At 40.0% G+C, this 17,677-nt stretch overlaps 4 protein-coding genes across 4 annotated transcripts in view; all 4 read right to left on the reverse strand.

The window, feature by feature from the left end:
* The window catches only part of ttn.1 (titin, tandem duplicate 1), a 167,479-nt gene that overhangs the window by 127,665 nt on the left and 22,137 nt on the right, over window positions 1-17,677 (reverse strand). The window contains exons 39-40 of the mRNA XM_070448227.1: window positions 17,562-17,603; window positions 12,547-12,825 (exon numbers count right to left, since the gene is read on the reverse strand). Coding sequence (XP_070304328.1) covers window positions 12,547-12,825; window positions 17,562-17,603 — 321 coding nt within the window. The remainder of the gene's footprint in view (window positions 1-12,546; window positions 12,826-17,561; window positions 17,604-17,677) is intronic.
* LOC139029408 (cell adhesion molecule DSCAM-like) lies at window positions 138-4,365 on the reverse strand. Its single transcript, XM_070449237.1, has 7 exons — window positions 4,117-4,365; window positions 3,397-3,675; window positions 3,000-3,281; window positions 2,619-2,897; window positions 2,223-2,510; window positions 296-487; window positions 138-157 (listed from the first exon to the last, which is right to left on the reverse strand). The coding sequence occupies exons 1-7, from the start codon at window positions 4,295-4,297 to the stop codon at window positions 138-140; spliced, it is 1,521 nt and encodes a 506-aa protein (XP_070305338.1). The 5' UTR covers window positions 4,298-4,365.
* LOC139029111 (titin-like) lies at window positions 6,409-11,498 on the reverse strand. Its single transcript, XM_070448230.1, has 13 exons — window positions 11,183-11,498; window positions 10,810-11,088; window positions 10,415-10,696; window positions 10,047-10,325; window positions 9,669-9,956; window positions 9,266-9,544; window positions 8,890-9,171; window positions 8,526-8,804; window positions 8,134-8,412; window positions 7,748-8,026; window positions 7,351-7,638; window positions 6,966-7,244; window positions 6,409-6,872 (listed from the first exon to the last, which is right to left on the reverse strand). The coding sequence occupies exons 2-13, from the start codon at window positions 11,057-11,059 to the stop codon at window positions 6,562-6,564; spliced, it is 3,375 nt and encodes a 1,124-aa protein (XP_070304331.1). The 5' UTR covers window positions 11,060-11,088; window positions 11,183-11,498; the 3' UTR covers window positions 6,409-6,561.
* Window positions 12,855-17,447, reverse strand: LOC139029409 (titin-like). Its single transcript, XM_070449244.1, has 2 exons — window positions 17,444-17,447; window positions 12,855-17,078 (listed from the first exon to the last, which is right to left on the reverse strand). The coding sequence occupies exons 1-2, from the start codon at window positions 17,445-17,447 to the stop codon at window positions 13,282-13,284; spliced, it is 3,801 nt and encodes a 1,266-aa protein (XP_070305345.1). The 3' UTR covers window positions 12,855-13,281.

Genomic DNA, 17,677 nt, shown 5'->3' on the forward strand with positions numbered 1-17,677 from the left:
TATTTTTTCTGGAACCGTACTGAAATAACAGGAAATACAAAAATATTGCAAGGTAATGGTAACCATATATACAACAAATTACAAAAATGTGTAATGGTAACCATACCGCCAACTAGTGTTTAATGTACCTTACACAACTAGTGATCAAATACTGTACCTGAAACATGTATAAGAAATACATGTAAGAAGATTTTTAAAAGATTTTTACCTATTTTTACTTGACAATGACAGATATCAGTTCCGGCTCCATTGGTAACTTCGCAAGAGTATTTCCCAGCTGCCTCAAAACTGTCACTGTTAAGGACGTCCAACATAGAGTAGGTGTCTGTGGTTGTCACAGTATACTGATAAGAGGCATAGAGTTGTTTCCCATCCTTCAGCCAGGTGACAAATATGCTGGGCGTTCCAGAGTATGTGCATTCGAGTTTCAAATGTTTGCCCTTGACAACTGAAATGTCTGCCAGCTTCTTGATGAAGTGTACTGGTTCTGAGAGGAGCAATAGTGAAATGAAGTTACATCACTGTTATTAGTATGGTTTCTGCATGAAGAAAATACTATTTCAACACAAACACAGTGGTAGTACTTGCTGTAGCTTATCGAAGCCATACTTTTAACGATGAAAGACTTTAGCAAAAACAGGAAATCTGTAAAAAATCAACCAACCTTGAATTTGAAGCTCGAGCTTAGCTTTACAAGATGCAGTTCCAACACTATTTGTAGCTATACAAGTGTATTCCCCAGAGTGTTTCATTTCACCTCGTGCAATTTTTAGGGCAGCAGTGTTATCATCATAAGACATTAAGTATTCTCCATCATTTTTTAAAGATCCATTGTCTTTTAGCCAGGAGACTTCTAAAGGAGAGGATCCTACAACACGACACTCAAATATGACTGGCTGTCCTACAGCCTGTTCAAGACTAGTAAGTTTCTTGGGGAAGGAAGGTGGTGTTTTGACATCTAGAATGGAGCAATTAAACAGAAGGCATGTTTACATTTGTTACCATGCATAACATTTGTGACGGTAAAAATGAAGCAAACAAAGAAAACTAAGACGAGCATCACCTTTCACTGATAAGTGGCAGCTGTTGGAGGCAGATCCAATTCTGTTCTCAGCTTTGCATGTGTATTCACCAGTATCAACCTTTGACGGTTTGCTTAGTATCAAAGTCGCAATGCCATTTGAAAATGTCATTTGACAAGTATTGGTAGCACGAAGCTTTCCGTCAGCTTTGAACCAGGACACACTAATATCAGGGGTTCCTCCAATGCGGCATTTCAAGCAAACTGGATCACCAGAAGTGACTTCCATTGGTTCCAATTCCTCAACAAAGAATGGTCGTTCTAAAGTGACAGATAAAAATGGTTAAATAAAAAAATGATCAAATGTATATGATTGAATGCATATGATTGAATTGAGATGCTTTTACCTAATAAGGTCACTTGAGCATGGCAGATATCAGTTCCGACTCCATTGGTAACTTCGCAAGAGTATTTCCCACTTGCCGTCATGCTATCGCTATTGAGTACTTCCAAGATGCAGGAAGTCTCTGTGGTCAACACGTTATACTGATAAGAGGCATAGAGCTGTTTCCCATCTTTCAACCAAGTCACAAATATTTTGGGAGTTCCATTGTATGTGCATTCAAGTTTCAAAGGTTTCCCCTTTTCAGAAGACATGTCCTTCAGCTTCTTCACAAACTGTACTGGTTCTGGGAGGAGCAATAGTCAAATCAGTAACATCGCTGTAGTTTCGGTATGTTAGAATATGCATGAAAAAAAAAAAAAAATCAGAATTCATTACCATGTTAACTAACCTTTCATGAAAAGATTAACTGGGCAACTTTCCTTCCCAGCATCATTAATAATCTGGCATGTATACTCTCCAGCATCTGATTTGGCCACTTTGTATAGCTCCAGAGTAGCTGCATTGCCCTGGAGAGCAATTTCACAGCCCTTTCCAGACACAACTTCCCTGGTGCCCCTGAACCATTTCATTTTCAGTGGGGCACTTCCGTGGACTGTTGCTGAAAATGTTACATTTGCACCAGGCAGAGCTTCCTTTGCCTGAGGTTTTTCCACAAAGGATGGAGGTTCTTAATAAGAAAAAATAGATGTTGTATAGCGTAAGTATTCTCTTTCGGAAACACATCACCTCTCATGTTGGATTTATTTTTCTCCATAGGATAAAAATCCATGCTGACAAGTGTACATATTTACTGACCTTGTACAATCATAGAAGCACTTGTTTCACTGGCTCCTGCTGTGTTAACGGCTTTGCATGTGTATTTTCCAGAGTCTGACAACTTAAGAGTTGGCAGTTTAACTTTGCAGGTGTTGTCACTGCAAATAATCTCGTGATTTGGTCCACTCTTGATCTCCTGACCAATGTGGTGCCAAGAGATAGTGAAAGGTGGAGAACCTGCAACTTTGCATTCCATTTCACCAGGTTTACCAACAATAGTATGGGTGTCTTTCAGTTTCCTGATGAATGTGGGTGGAATCTTCTTATCTGTTTAAAAAATAATAAGTAATGACGGATTGTAAATGTAATAAAATGGCAATGGATTGTAAATGTCAAATTGAATTAATCGGAAGGTATGATACTAGTGGTACCAACCTAGGACAGTGACGGTTGTTTTGCAGGAAACACTGCCAACCTCATTTTTGACCTCAAATTTGTATTCTCCTGTATCAACTCTCTCTGTCGACATGACTTTCAGGCTGGAGATATTCTTTGAGAAGGTTATCTTATGCTTGGTGCCAGAGGAGAGCTCAACACCATCCTTGAACCACTTAGATTTCAATTCTGGTGTTCCGGCTACAGTGACTTCAAGAGTTGCTGAATCACCCGCCTTGACATTGAATGACTCTGGGCTATCCACAATGGTAGCCGGTTCTGAAAATTAAGTAGGACCACAATTCATATTTAGAAAGCAGAAACTTACCAAATGTATATCAATGTAATCTTCATTAAGTGGGGACATGGAGTCCTACGAACCTAAGACAGTGAGGTTGGAAACACATTCCACAACTCCAGAATCATTTTTGAGTTGGCAGGTATATTTGCCACCTGTGGTTTGGTCAGCCTTAAAGACCTTCAGGGTGACCACGCTGTTCTCAAATGTGATTTTCCGGTTGTCTCCATCCCTAAGAACATGATCCTTATCTTGCACCCAAGAAACAGTTATAGGCTGAGAGCCTTTGACGGTGGCCATCAGAGTGACTTCTTCACCCAATTTGACAGACTGGTTTACCAGTTTCTTCACGAAAACAGGTGCTTCTGAATAGTGAGAAAGGATTGATTGTGGTGAGGAGAAGCAATCATACAGGTAATGTTGTATGTTTGAATATAACTAAGATATGTTGAATATCCATTGAAGATATAGTTTACTGACCTCTGAGCGTAACTGTTGTATGGCATGTTTCATATCCTACTTTGTTTGTGACCCTGCACTCATATTCACCAACATCTGAGGGGTCCACTGCAAGAATATGGAGAGTGGCAGAGCTACTCTCATTCACCATCTTATATTTCCTGCTTTCCTTAAGTGGCTTTTTGTCTTTGTACCAGATTATCTCAAAGGGTTCTGTGCCATACAGTTCACAGTATAGCATAGCATCTTTTCCTTTGATCCCCTCTACAGGTTTCGGTACTTTCATGAAACTTGGTGGATCTAGAAACAACACAATTGGCCGATCAGTTTCATTAAAGTTAAATATTCCAGGGCAAGCAGGTTGCAAGATTCCAGGGCAAACAAGTTTGCATCTACCCAAGCAAGTGGACATTGGCAATCATAAGAGAAAAGAGGGCTTCAAAGGATCATGCTTTTTAGTCCATGCTAGCTGTGCAATGGTGTAATCCAAGTAGTGACCATTAAACACAATCAATGGAATTTAAAAAGGGTGGAAAAGTCAAGGAATAATTATACATTGAGGTTCATGCTGCAACTATTTTAAAGGAAAACCTGACATCATAACACAGACTGAATAAACTGCAAAAGGCAATGTCAAAAATAAGTTACTGTCAGTGAAAGGGAGGAGGAATCATACATTCAGGGTCATGCTATAGAGAATGAATGAACTGCAAAAGGCAATGTCCCTTTTCAGTGGCTGACCTTGCACTGTGATGATGGTGCTGCAGTTTACAGCCCCAGCATCATTCTGTGCCTCACAGGTGTATACTCCATCATCAGCATATCTTGTGGAGCGCAGCTCAAGGACTGCCATTGAGTCAACAAATGAAGTTCTACAGTTGTCACCATCTGTTATCTTATTGTCATTTTTGTACCACTGCATTCGCAGAGAGGGCACACTTGTAACTTTGCATTCAAGATGGAGTGGCTCGCCTTGCTTCACGAACGTTGTATGTGGCAATTTCAGTACGAATTCAGGAGGTTCTGCAAAGCCCAAGAATATGAAGTTAGAATTTGGAGAACTTCAAGGATTTAAAAATTATCAGCAACAAAGAATGGGATGATGATGGGAGGAAGCCAATGGTTCGCTAGATGGGAGAATACATTTGTTATATTACATAGAAAGACAACCCTGAAAAAAGAATTGTTACGCATGGGATATAGGCAGAGTGGTGAAGGAGCGATGAAAATGAAAAAAAGAGATGGAATTAAATAAATGAAGGGTGGCAAAAAAGAATATAATCCAACCTTTCACCAATAAATTGGTTGTACACTTCACAGTGCCAGCGTCATTGCTAACTTGGCAAGAGTACGTTCCACTTTGCAAAAATCCAACTGAGTAAATATCTAAGAAGCAAGATAAGCCTCCCAGTCCAACTGAATATGATGGTCCAGTTATCAGTTCAGTGTCATCCTTGAACCATTTGACTGTAAAAGGAGGTGTTCCTTGAAAGACACCCTGGAAGTGTACAGTGGCTTTGGGAATGACAGCCTGGGACTCAGGTTCAGATACGAAGCTTGGTGGCACTAAAAACCATTGGAAGAAAGATTAAATGAGAGACGAGTTCATCAACTGGTGCCTAGAGAAATGTAAGAGTAAGATTTAAGAGTAAAAGTAAAAACTAAAAGTATGGCTCTGACCTTTTGCTTTTAATGCACCACTGCAATCACTACTTCCAGCTTTGTTTGTGATTTTACACAAGTACTCCCCTGTATCCTCTTCCTCAAAATTCTTAATTTCCAAAGACACAGTGTTGTCTTTCTGCTCTAACTGATACTTGGTTTTACTTGCAAGGACACTGCCGTCTTTGGTCCATTGCACTGATATTGGCAAAGAACCAGCAACTTTGCATTCCATATAAACTACAGAGCCCAAAACCTCCTGAATCTCCATTAATTTCTTGATGAAAGTAGGCGCAATGACTTGTTCTGTTTCAAAACAACAACAAAAATCCATTAGCAATGGAGAGTAAAATCGACTTTTGTATTCCAAATGTTTTTATAACTGAGAAATTCAAAGTAATTTTGCACTGACCTACGACAATCAATTTAACCTTGCAGCTGCAGGTATCAACAGAGTTTGTAGCCTCAAACAGGTAATCCCCTGCATCTTCCAGTTGTGTAGACTGAATCTTCAAACTACTGAGGTTATTCTCAAAGTTAAGTTTATTTTGCCTGCTGGGTGTGAGTTCTATTCCATCTTTTGTCCACTTTACTTTGATCTCAGGGGTGCCAGAGACCTTGCACTCCAAACTGACTGCATCACCTAGAGTGACATTTATCACCTCTGGTTTTTCTATAATCTTAGGTGGTTCTAAAATACAAACAAGCAGACATGAGGATTAGCTACAAACGTAACGATCAACTTCAAAATGTTAAACTTGAAGTTGAAATCAAGCAGAGACACACCTTGCACCATCAGGGTTGCAAAGCACCTGTCCTGTCCAGCCTCATTTGCAACCTGGCAGGTATATTTCCCGCTGTGACAGGCCTCACAGATCGGAATCCTTAGAGTTGCCACATTATTTTCAAAGATCCTTTCAGTTTTAGGATCTTCCAAGATCCAGTTCTCATCTTTTTTCCATTGTACAGACAGAGATGGCGATCCCATCACAACACACTGAAATGTAGCGACACTCCCCAAAACAGAGGAAGCATTTTCCATCTTCTTTACAAAAGACGGTCGCGCTAATGTGAAGAAAACATTTAATCAGAATAATAAATTGAAAATGCTGACATTTTCAATGTGAAAATTGACTTAGAGAAATAATGATCATCATAAGTGACTAACCTTTCATAGACATTGTGGTGCTACACGAACAGCTTCCCACCTCATTTGAAACTGTGCACTGATAACCACCAACATCTAAAGCATCACATTCCTGTATTTTCAGGCTCATGACATTACCATATTCATAAATTGCATGCTTCTTATTGGTTTTGATTTGCTTTTTATCTTTGTGCCATGTAACCTCAAACGGACCAGTTCCTGCCACTTGGCATTCAAAGACAGTCATAGAGCCCTTCACGACTTCAACAGGCGTTAACTCTCCAATAAATGTTGGGGGCTCTGAAATAAGGAAGCAGGTTTAAATGAGTGGGGGGATTGTGTCAATAAACATCTGAGTAAAATGTTGAATTACTGGCTCAAAAGACTGGAAGTAGGCTAAACCAACCTTTCACGGCTAGCTCCATGCTGCAGCTCTCACTGCCTGCCTCATTACGGGCCTCACAGAAGTATACTCCACTGTCATTGGCATCAGCACCAATTATCTCTAAGCTCGCCACAGACTTAACAAAGAACATTTTGTATTTGTCACTACGACTTATCTCCTTCCCATCTCTGAACCAGTGCACTTGTATTTCTGGAGTGCCACCAACATGGCACTCAAAGTGTTTATTTTCTCTAAGTTTCACAACTGATAATTTGTCAGGTTTTTCAAGGAAACTGGGAGGTTCTGCAAAAAAGATTAACTACTCGTAAATACATATTAACATCAATAAAAATGTCCAAATATATTGACAAAGGTAAGTTGAAGATCAATGCCAACCTTTGACAAAGAGCGTTGCCTGGCAAACATCAGAGCCGACGTCATTATGTATTTCACAGACATAGTTTCCACAGTCTGACGTTTTGGCAAAGAAGAGCTCCAGTGAAGTAGAGTTGTAATCTTTAATCACAGAGCAATCCGAGCTTGATAAGATCTCCTTCTTGTCTTTAAACCATTTCATGGTCAAGGGTGGCGTGCCAGACGAAAGGACATTAAACTGAACCTTTGATCCAGGCAAAACATCCATTGATTCAGGTTTTTCTAGAATAGATGGCGGTTCTGTTGATGAAAGGGGAAGATGTGCATTGTCAAAGTTGCTGTCACCTTCCAATATACTGGATATACACTGTTTCTAACATCAAAAGACAATCCAAAGCTAACAAACCTTTCACGAGCAAGGCACCAGAACACTGGTCTTTGCCTGCCTTATTACTAGCAATGCAGGTATAGCCGCCACTGTCAGCACTATCAAGACGACTAATTTCCAGAAATGCCGAGTTCTCAAAGAATGTGCATTTGTGTTTCTCATCGCTCTTGATCTCCTTCTCATCTTTGTACCAGAGTACAGATATAGGCAGGGATCCAGACACAAGACACTCCAAGTGGGCAAAAGATCCTTTGATACTCTCCATTTTCTCCAGTCTTCTTGTGAAAGATGGTTTAATCGTTTGATCTACCATAAAAGTAAATAGTATATGGTGAGTAGTTGTACACTGTATGACGGCGGGGTATACATACATTTAAGATTGATTCAAATAAAAATTATCCACTGATCAACAAACCTAGAACAGTGATTGAAGCCTCACAGGTGCTGCTTCCAACATCATTTGAAACCTCAAAGGTGTATTCACCACTATCACTTTTCTCTGTAGAGAGTATCTTCAGTACAGAGCTCTTATCTCTGCTCTGTACTTTGTATCTTTGACCTGATGTCAGCTCTCTTCCATCCTTCAGCCACACGGCTTTGAGGACTTTAGATCCTGAGAACCTGCATTCAAGAGTAGCTGGATCTCCTGTTGTTACACTGATAGACTTGGCTTGCTCAGTAATATTTGCAGGTTCTGTGATAAACAAAATATTAAATGAACAATCCACTATTCAATAATACAACACTGTGATAAAAAGAAAATATAAATTGCAAAGTAAAAGACCTAAACATCCAACCAACCTTTGACTGTAAGCGTGGCAACACATTTCTGACTTCCAGCCTCATTCTGTGCCTGACAAATATATTTTCCACCATGTTTCATCTGAGTGTTTCTTAAAGTTAACACTGCCGTTCTGGTCTCATAAGATATCTTTATATGTTCGCCTTCTTTAACTTCATGATCCTCCTTTATCCATGATACAGTCATGGGCAGTGATCCCTTTAAAGTGCACTGCATAGAAATCTCTGAGCCAACTAAAGAACTGATGTTCTCTATTTTCTGTACAAACGAGGGTGGTTCTATTGAAGGAAGACCATACATGTCAAGATATAATTCAATAATAACAACAGGTCACAGTCTATCAAATACAGATAGCTACAGTATATTTCTATAATGTTGACTTTAAACCAACCTTTTAATGTAATTTGGCAATCACATGTTGTCTTCCCAACTTCATTTTCTATGTTACATTGGTATTTCCCAGCATCCCCAGATTCACATTTAAGAATCTGAAGAGTGACTACGCCATCTTGTATATTTATCTTATGCCTTTTGTCATTTCTGATCTGCTTGGTGTCCTGATAACAAGATATTTCAAATGGAGCTGAGCCTGAAATAGCTCCTTCGAATATAACATCAGAGCCTTTCACAACTTCTTTGGACTCAAAAGCTGTCACAAACATGGGAGGTTCTACAACAAAGATAAAATAATGTTATTATTCTACACAGACAATAACATAGTACAGATAAACTGTAAAAGTGAATATTGAACACACCTTTGACTGTAACTGTGCTGCCGCAGTGGTCACTACCAGCATCACTTGATGCCACACAAATATAATCTCCACTATCATCAACAGAGCAGTTCACAATATCAAGTGAAGCAACTGAGTCAGTGAAGGACAGTCTGCATTTATCATTTGAAGCGATTTCAGTCTCATTCTTAAGCCACTTAACATTGATCACAGGACTGCCAGTGACTTTGCATGTCAACGTAAGTGGTTGTCCATTTTTCACCAGTTTTAATGGCTCAAGCCTCATTGAAAACTGAGGTGGTTCTGAAAATAATTGATGATAACAATTACTTCAAAAGACAGTAACATCAAGAAAAGCAGTACAAAAAATATACTTAATTAATCAAAGAAAAGGCACCTTTTACAAACAAGACTGCAGAGCATGCCACCTTCCCAGCATCATTGGCCACTTGGCAAGTGTAGTTAGCCGAGTCACTGGGTTTCACTGAGTGAAGTTCCAAGAAACTTGAAGAAGCGTCTTTCTTGATAAAACTTGCGCCTCTAGTGGTTATCTCCTTGTCCTCTCTGAACCACTTAACAGTAAGAGGAGCTGTTCCAGTGAAAGCAGACTTCAGGACAACAGTAGATCCTGGTACGACATCTTGGTTGTCAGGTTTTAATGTGAAGATTGGAGGTTCTAAATTCAGTTTGGAAGAGACAAAATATGAATGTGTTCGTTCAGCTTCATTATGGCCAAAATAATGTAACACTATTATACTACTATTAAACTATGTTACTGTAATAAGTATAGTTATTCTAACCTTTAACACATAAGGTTCCACTGCTCTCTTTAAATCCAGCAGAATTTGTTGCCCGACATGTGTATACTCCCTCATCACACTTTTCTATTTGGGTTATTCCCAATGTAGCCGTGGTTTCTTTCATTTCAAGTTGATATTTCTGTCCAGCCGTTATTTCTTTATCGTCTTTGTACCAAGAGATGGACATTGGCTGAGATCCAGATACTTTGCTCTCCATAGTAATGTTGTTACCAATATTTCCATCAACTTTCTTAAGATTTTTTGTGAAAGATGGTGGAAGAACACGATCTGTTGAGGGGAATATAACTTTTTTCATTATAACATTCTTGTGGTTCCTCAAGTTGTAATTATGGAAAAAGCATAAACTACAAAACAAACCTAGCACTGTGACTGAACAAGAGCACTGATCTTTTCCGACGCGGTTGGACACTTCCATCGTGTATTCACATGTGCCTCCTTTCTCTGCCGCAACAATCTTTAAGATGGCTACATTGTCTTTAAGAGTGATTTTATATTTTCGACCTCCTGTAATCTCCTTTCCATCTTGGAGCCATTTCACTTTAAGATCCGGGCTTCCTGCAATTGTGCATTCCAAGGTTGCTGATTCCCCTGAAGTCACGTTGATGGATGCGGCTTTCTCTAAGATTCTAGCGGGTTCTAAAATGTAATTATACAAAGATTTTTAGATTTGAAACATCAACAGTGGCCCAAAATAGTATACTTGTGTGAAATATTCTGAATCTAACCTTGAACTGCTAAAGAGGTTTCACATTTTTGTTGACCAGCCTCATTCTCTGCTTGGCAAGTGTACTTTCCACCATGGCAAATGTCAACAGTTGCTATTGTCAAAATGGCAATATTATTCTGAAATGCCATGGTGATATTAGGGGCATCATCCCTAAGCCATTCAGAATCCTTCATCCACTTGACAGTAATAGGGGCAGAGCCTTTTATAGTACCCTGCAGTTTAACAGCATTGCCCAAAACTGCTGTAGTGTTCTCAATCTTCTTTGCGAATGATGGTGGTTCTAAAAAATTACAATTATTGCAATAATAGTCATTATAATTTAGAGGAATACATAGGTAAGAGGAATAAGAAGAAGAAGAATATCCTCCAGGAATGTGTTTTATTTTAACTAACCTTTCTGTTTGGCAATTGTCTTTGCAGTGATTGAACCAACATCATTTGACACAACACATTGATATTCCCCAACATCTGCACTTTCAAATGAGCAGATCTCCAAAGAAGCAATCGAGTCCTGAGAAACAATCTTGTATTTCCTATCGGAAGTGAGTGGTTTCTTACTCCTAAACCAATTGAATTCAAATGGGGCAGTGCCTGCAACTTCACATTGGAAGAGAGCAACAGTGCCCCTGACTGCTTCAACCATTTGCAATTCCTTTTTGAAGGATGGTGGTTCTGAGAAGAGATATTTGATACAATTTCACAATAACATAATATTCAGAAGACAATATCAAATATCGTAATTATCTACATAACTGACACAACAAACCTTTTATAGTTAACTTGGTGCTACAGCTCTCACAGCCAGCTTCATTCAGCACTTCACATGTGTAATTTCCACTGTCTAACAAAGCAATTTCACTGATCTCCAAAGTAGCAAAACCGTCCTTGAAAGTGATTTTGTATTTCTCGCCAGCCGAGAGCTCTTTGTCATTTAGAAACCAGGTGACATGGAGTTCAGGTGACCCTTTGATTGTGCACTGCAAACGGGCAGCTATGCCTTGCTTCCAGACCAAGTTGGGCTCCAGTCTCTTTACAAAGACTGGGGGTTCTGCAGGACGTATGCATTGAACAATTGAACAATTCAAAACAATGTTTTAAGAAGTGATTGCTAATGAACAAAAACTCAGAAAAAGAGGAGCAAATACAAGGCAGTTGAAGATGCAGCCAAAAGATACAGCTGGGTGAAGATATTGCAAAATCTATAAATCTATCTGATCATAATCCAAAGATGTTAATTTCCATAATTGCATATATATTGTGCCACAAATACTGCAGAAAGCTTGAAAATGAACTGCTTAGCCTTACCTTGAACCTTTATTGAAGTGGAGCAACTTGTGCTTCCAGCATCATTGGCAGCTGTACAGACATAGTTTCCAGTGTCTTTAAGTTTTCCTTTTGGAATATCAAGAGTGACCATCTTATCTTCAAAAGACTGTTTACAATCCATTGTTTGATGGAGCTTTTTGCCATCTTTTATCCAGGTGATGGACACTCCGGTATCCTCATCCAACTGACACTCAAGGTGCAGTGGATTTCCAACAGCGACTGACACTGATTCAAGTGTTTTCACAAAATAGGGTTTGTTGATGACCTTCATGTCCGTGCTGCACACAGCAGTTCCAACACTGTTGAACGCTTTACACAGGTAAACACCTTGATCAGTAAGTTCAACTTCTGATATTTCAAGAATATATTTATTCTTTTCTGAGGAGATTTTGTAGTTTCCCCCCGAAGAAATGGCATTGTTGTCTTTATGCCAGACAATAGTCATCGGTGAAGATCCAGTGACTACACACTGAATGTTTGCCTTTTTCCCAACATACAATGTCAATGGATCAGGCTTAGTAATAAAGGCAGGTGGGAAAAGTTCTATGAAATTTGAAAATAAGAAAGGGAAAAAATACATAATAAAACATAATAATTAACAACATATGAAGATTTATTTCAAAACCTGACAAAATCCAATAACCTGACAAATCACAAGGGAGATCATTTGTTTGAACTTTTTGAGCGAGTACAGATGACCATAACTAGATTTGTGGAGAGAAGAAGCACATCATATTCCTGAAACCATAACCTTTGGTATGACAACCTGTTGAAATAATTTAAACAAAAGTTCAGTTCACTCACCAGTTATGTTGAGTTTGGCAGCACAGGTGTCACTGCCATTCTGGTTTGTAGCCTTGCAGGTATATTCACCACTGTCAGCTTTGGTTGGGCTCAGAAGCTCCAATGAAGATATCAGTTGCCGACTGATGATCCTGCAATTTGGACTCTCTTTGATAGGAGTGCCAGACTTGAACCACTTGAACTGCACATTTGGTGCATCTTCAATCTCACATTCGAACTTGGCCTGGCTGCCAACATTGATCTCCAAGGGCTGGATTTTGTACCTGAAAACCGGTGGCACTATAATGTGCAGGGAAAGGGAAGAAAATAGTACAATTAACACACTGGCTATGATTCTAGTTGATGTAGTTAAAAGTGGTGAAATGGTGAACCTAGGATGGAAGGTTGCAAACAGGACTGACCAGGAGGGACTGTGGAGGGAAATGATGTTAGGTTTGGATCAAAACACTTCAATGAAGAAAATGAGACCAAGATGAAATGTCCAAGAAAGCATGCAAAAAGAGGGTTTCAGGACTCAATGGGGAAGACGAGAGTGATGTGGAGTCAAAGAGAATGACGGGGAATGGACCAGAGGTGGATTTTTAAGAGAGTGATATGGGTAAAAAGAAGATACCTTGGAACAAGAAAGCAGGAGGATATGGGGGTGGTATCAACGGAAATATTACTGTTAATTTATAGTGATTTTAAAGTAAAGTGAATGCATGCTAGGAATCACCAATGGAAGTTTATGTCGCGTTAGTTACTATTTTTATGAAAATATGAAAATATCCCCATTATCCAACCTCTCGAGACAACAGTGAGTCTTGATGTTGTTGTAGCCTTGCCAGCTTCATTCTCAGCCTCACAGACATATTCTCCTTCGTGCTTCTCCTTGACAATCTTGCCGATTACTAGTGTGTATGTGTCATTGTCTTTCGAACACTTAAATTCTTTGCCAGATTTGACCAACTTTCCATTGAAAAGCCAGTTAACTTTTGTGACACACATTATGGTTACACTAAAAGTAACCATACTATTCTTCTCTGAACAAATATCCTCCAGGGGAGTTACAATAATGGGATAAGCTTTAGTGAATTGCTCAGGAAGTTTACTAATCATAACTGCCTCTGACAGAAACTCCTCCATCGTTTCTCTCTGTATAAACACATGAGACTGTTCGACAGGGACAGAGGCGAAGGGTACTGCTGTGGTTAAATCTGCAGCACCTACATCTCTCTCATCATGGCTTTTTACTGTCACAGATCTGGTCTCCTGCCTAGTAGTCTGCCTGGATTCATGCACCACAGTGCGATCCTGAGCTATGCTTTGGAACGAAGCCATCGTTTCAGTCTTCTGAGCAGCAGACTGGGCTACAGGGGATGCGAAACCCGCTGCACTCTCTGTTACTCTGACAGTTTCCACCACCGATGACAGCATTTCTTTGGATTTTGCACTGCTAACATTTGTTTTCTGAGGCTTGACTATTTGCATTGTGCCAGGTTGGTCCAAAATGAGGGTCTGTTGCTCTCTATAAACTATAGCATGGAAAGCTGCTTGGAGTTCTGTCCTCAGATCAGCAGTCTGAGTGTATTCTCCTTCAAAAGCAATTGTTATTTCCATGGGGGCACCTGGTGTTGTGATAAGGTAGGTGAACATTGCATCCTTAGTTTCCCTACCTACCTTCACTTCCTGTACCTCGACAGCCTCCAATCTCTCAACAACATCTGCAAGTATAAGTGGCTGGTCACGAGCCACAGCAGACTGAAGCGCCGTTTTCAACTGATGTCTGATGCCCAAAGTTGTTGCTTTTGGCATTGGGATCACAAAGGTAAGTTCCTTTGGAAGAACTTGGCTCTCCTGAGACTCGTGCACAAATAATACCCCTTTAGGCTGAGTCTTTACACTGACAACCAATCCTGCAGATTTTCCAATTTCACTTGATTGCTCACCAACAATGATGTGTTTCTCCTCCAATAAAATTGATTGTCTCACTGACTGACCTTCGTGGATCTGAACAGCAAAATCCTGTTCAGCTGCATGTAAAATGGCACAACCTTCAGTTGCTATTGCCTTCTCTTCAATATAGACAGGCTTTGTCGGGATCTTTGGTTCAATTTTCACTACAGGTTTGAATGCATCATTTGCTTTCAAACTTATGGTATGCCCCTCTTCTATACTTTGAGTGTCAACCACAGTTACTGATTGCATAATGTTCCAGCGATCCTCCTTTTCGATTAATGCACGCTGCTGTTTGACATCACTAGTAAATGGTGTTTCTTTGGGTAGCTGCATGGGCTGTGAAGTCACCTGAAGAATGTTCTGTGGTCTGGGTTCTGTTCTAAGCTCTGACTGAACTCCTGTCACGGACACATCAAGATCTTTGGAATAATCTGCACTAAACTCCCTTTTATCCTCTGAGGTTGCTGCATGTTTGCGGGCTCTTTCCTGTTTCTGTACTGCAGTCTGCTGATCTGGCTTCTCAGGACTAAGTATACCTTCTTTAGGTAACACACTTTCTGACTGAATAGACTGAAGATGTAAAGGAGCTTTGGCCTCTTTTCTTGGTTCAATTGAAATTGTGTCCAGCTGAGCTGAAAACTCAGATATCTTCTCACAAGTGACAGATTTCCATTCATTGTGGGTGACTGTGTGCAACAAAGTAGGGCTTTTTCTTGCATCTGCACTCTCTGGCAATTGCTTCTCGCAAGTAAATCTACCTTCAGACTGCAATATATCTTGCTTACTAATCATTTGTAGATGTAAGAGCTGTTCCTCTTCTTTTTCAAACTGCAAAGACATAGCGCTTTCCAAACCTGGAACAGCTTTTGAGTGTTCAGTCTGGAGCAGATGTTTTTCTTCAGCGCTCATGGCTGATTTAAATAACCTATCTTTACTTACCAAAGCACTCTCTTGTTTAGGTTTGTGTATTTCAAATCTCTGCTCTTTGGATAAAGTATGTTGAGTCTCACTGACCGGTGCGACCACTAGGTTAGGACGTTCCTTCTCTAGTAGGGACTGAGTGGGTTTATCCGATGTTGATAGTGTATCACAATGGCACTCTGATAGTGGCAGTTGCCCAGTCGATGTAGCGGTATATAAAATCTTAACCCCCTCTGTAACTCTGAAGCTTCTCTCTTCCTCAGGCCTAGTGGTTATACCTAATTTCTCTTTCAGAATTGGTAATCTGGTTTCAACTAGATGACTACTGACGACCTGTTTTGGTTCCTTAGATGACTTAATCTGTTCTGGTTTTCTGTCTCCTAAAACCTCCGTTCTCACTGTGATTAGAGGAATAACCTCTTCTGATGTGGCAGACATTATGTTTGAATGATGTTCCCTTGCAGGAACAAGCTCTAAGATTTCCGGGCTTTGGATACGGTCAGAATGTTGCTCTACAAGCTTTTGGCTCTCTTGGACAGCAGATGTAAAAGCGGCCATATGCAGTTGTTTAATAGGCGCAGCTGAGGCTGGAGGTGGTCTGGTGGGAGTCACAGACACTCTCTCTTCTACCTCTTGTGACTGCAGCACTGCAGCCTGGTGGGTGACTCGCTCCCTATGAAGGGTAGCAGCAGAGATATCCAACTCTCTAAGGGTGTCCACTTGCTCGCTGGAAATAACCTGTCTGTCCTCAGTACCTATGGTGTACACCATCTGATCTCTGGCCCTGGCTTCTCCAGGAAGGTTGACCATGTACAAGCGTGACTCTGTAGCCTGTTCAGTCATGGATACTTTATAACCTTTTTGTTTCTGAACAACCACATGTTGTTCCTGGTGCTGAGATATAGAGACAGACTCTCTGAACACGATTAGCTCAGCACTACAAGAGGCCTCCCCAGATGGGTTGGAAGCCTTACATGTGTAGAGGCCACTGTCCTCCTTTTGAATGCCCTTCATGTTGATGAAGCCAGATCCATCTGGGTTGTTCACCACAATACAATACTTACTGGGCTGAATTTGATAACTACCTTTAAGCCACTGAACCTCTGGAAGAGGATTCCCAGTGACAATATACTTAAAGAGAGCTAGACCACCTTCAGAGCATTGTACAGGCTCAATAGTTTTAATAAATTCAGGTGGTTGGCCAGTGGGTTTGAACATTTTCTCAACCTGCCTCTCTGGTTTCTTTGTGTCACTTACTTGGATGTTCAAGAAAGTAGTACAGGTTGATTGGCCAAACCTGTTGCTTGCAGTACAGGAGTATTCTCCTTCAAATTCCTTCTCTACTTTGTTAATGACGAGGGTATATTCGTCTCGCTCTTGAACAAATGTGTAAACTGATGAACTTGTTATAACCCGACCATTGTGGAACCACTGGACATTAGGCTTTGGAAGACAAGATATTGTGACAGTAAATCTAGCTATGTCCCCAATAGTGACAGCTACTGGTGAGAGTTGGGTCACAAAAACAGGCTTTTCTTTTTTCTTCTCCATTGTACTAGAATAAAGTTTGGACTCTGGCTTGAGTTCAAGTGTTTTGCTTTTGCCTAATTGTAGACCAGTGAAGTAAGACTCCTGTTTTTCCTCTTCAGCTGAGACAGTGAAGCTAGAGAAAGCTGAGTAAAATAATTACATTATGTTATCACTTACAATAATGTATAAATATTAAGATAAAAAAACAATAAAGCAATAAATAAAGGAACGCATTTCAACGATAACACCTCTTGAATTGAAATCAGCAAGACAAAAAACATGCATTAATTTAATTTCACATAATAGCCATGTAGGTTTCACCTATTGCATTACAATTCAAGGCAAATATTATGACCGTTCAAGATAGTCACATGCCCAACATATAGTTTTACAAAGGGCATTATACATGATCATATTGCTCCAGACATTTCAAAACAATTCTGCAGGATATGGGCCTGTGCAAAAAGAAAGATAAAGGGCCTGTTTCCCAGTTCCAGATCGAGCCTACTCATGGTCTGCAAAGCACCTCCAACTCTGAAAGTGATTTTTAGTCCAGGAATAGGCTTAATCTGAGTCCAGGAATCCGACATTCAATCACATGTTAATGATAAAGAAAATATATTTACCTTTGACTTCCTTTTCCTTTTTCTCCACCTCCTTTTCAACCACTGTCAATAGACAAACATTTCTAAATTAGTGATTTTTATCAAATATATATATAGTACTTACTGCTAGGACCAGG

The sequence above is a fragment of the Salvelinus sp. IW2-2015 genome, linkage group LG2 (assembly GCF_002910315.2).
Source record: "Salvelinus sp. IW2-2015 linkage group LG2, ASM291031v2, whole genome shotgun sequence".
Lineage (NCBI taxonomy): Eukaryota > Metazoa > Chordata > Actinopteri > Salmoniformes > Salmonidae > Salvelinus > Salvelinus sp. IW2-2015.

Coding starts and splice junctions, on each gene's coding strand:
- LOC139029408 (XM_070449237.1), bottom strand. CDS start 4,297: ATGCAGTGGTACAAAAATGACAATAAGATAACAGATGGTGACAACTGT. Junction 2,511..2,618: donor AACAACCGTCACTGTCCTAG/GTTGGTACCACT, acceptor TTTTTTAAACAG/ATAAGAAGATTCCACCCACA. Junction 488..2,222: donor TGCTTCTATGATTGTACAAG/GTCAGTAAATAT, acceptor TGCTCCTCTCAG/AACCAGTACACTTCATCAAG.
- LOC139029111 (XM_070448230.1), bottom strand. CDS start 11,059: ATGGTTGAAGCAGTCAGGGGCACTGTTGCTCTCTTCCAATGTGAAGTT. Junction 7,639..7,747: donor GGCTTCAATCACTGTTCTAG/GTTTGTTGATCA, acceptor CTTTTATGGTAG/ATCAAACGATTAAACCATCT. Junction 7,245..7,350: donor TGGTGCCTTGCTCGTGAAAG/GTTTGTTAGCTT, acceptor TTTCATCAACAG/AACCGCCATCTATTCTAGAA.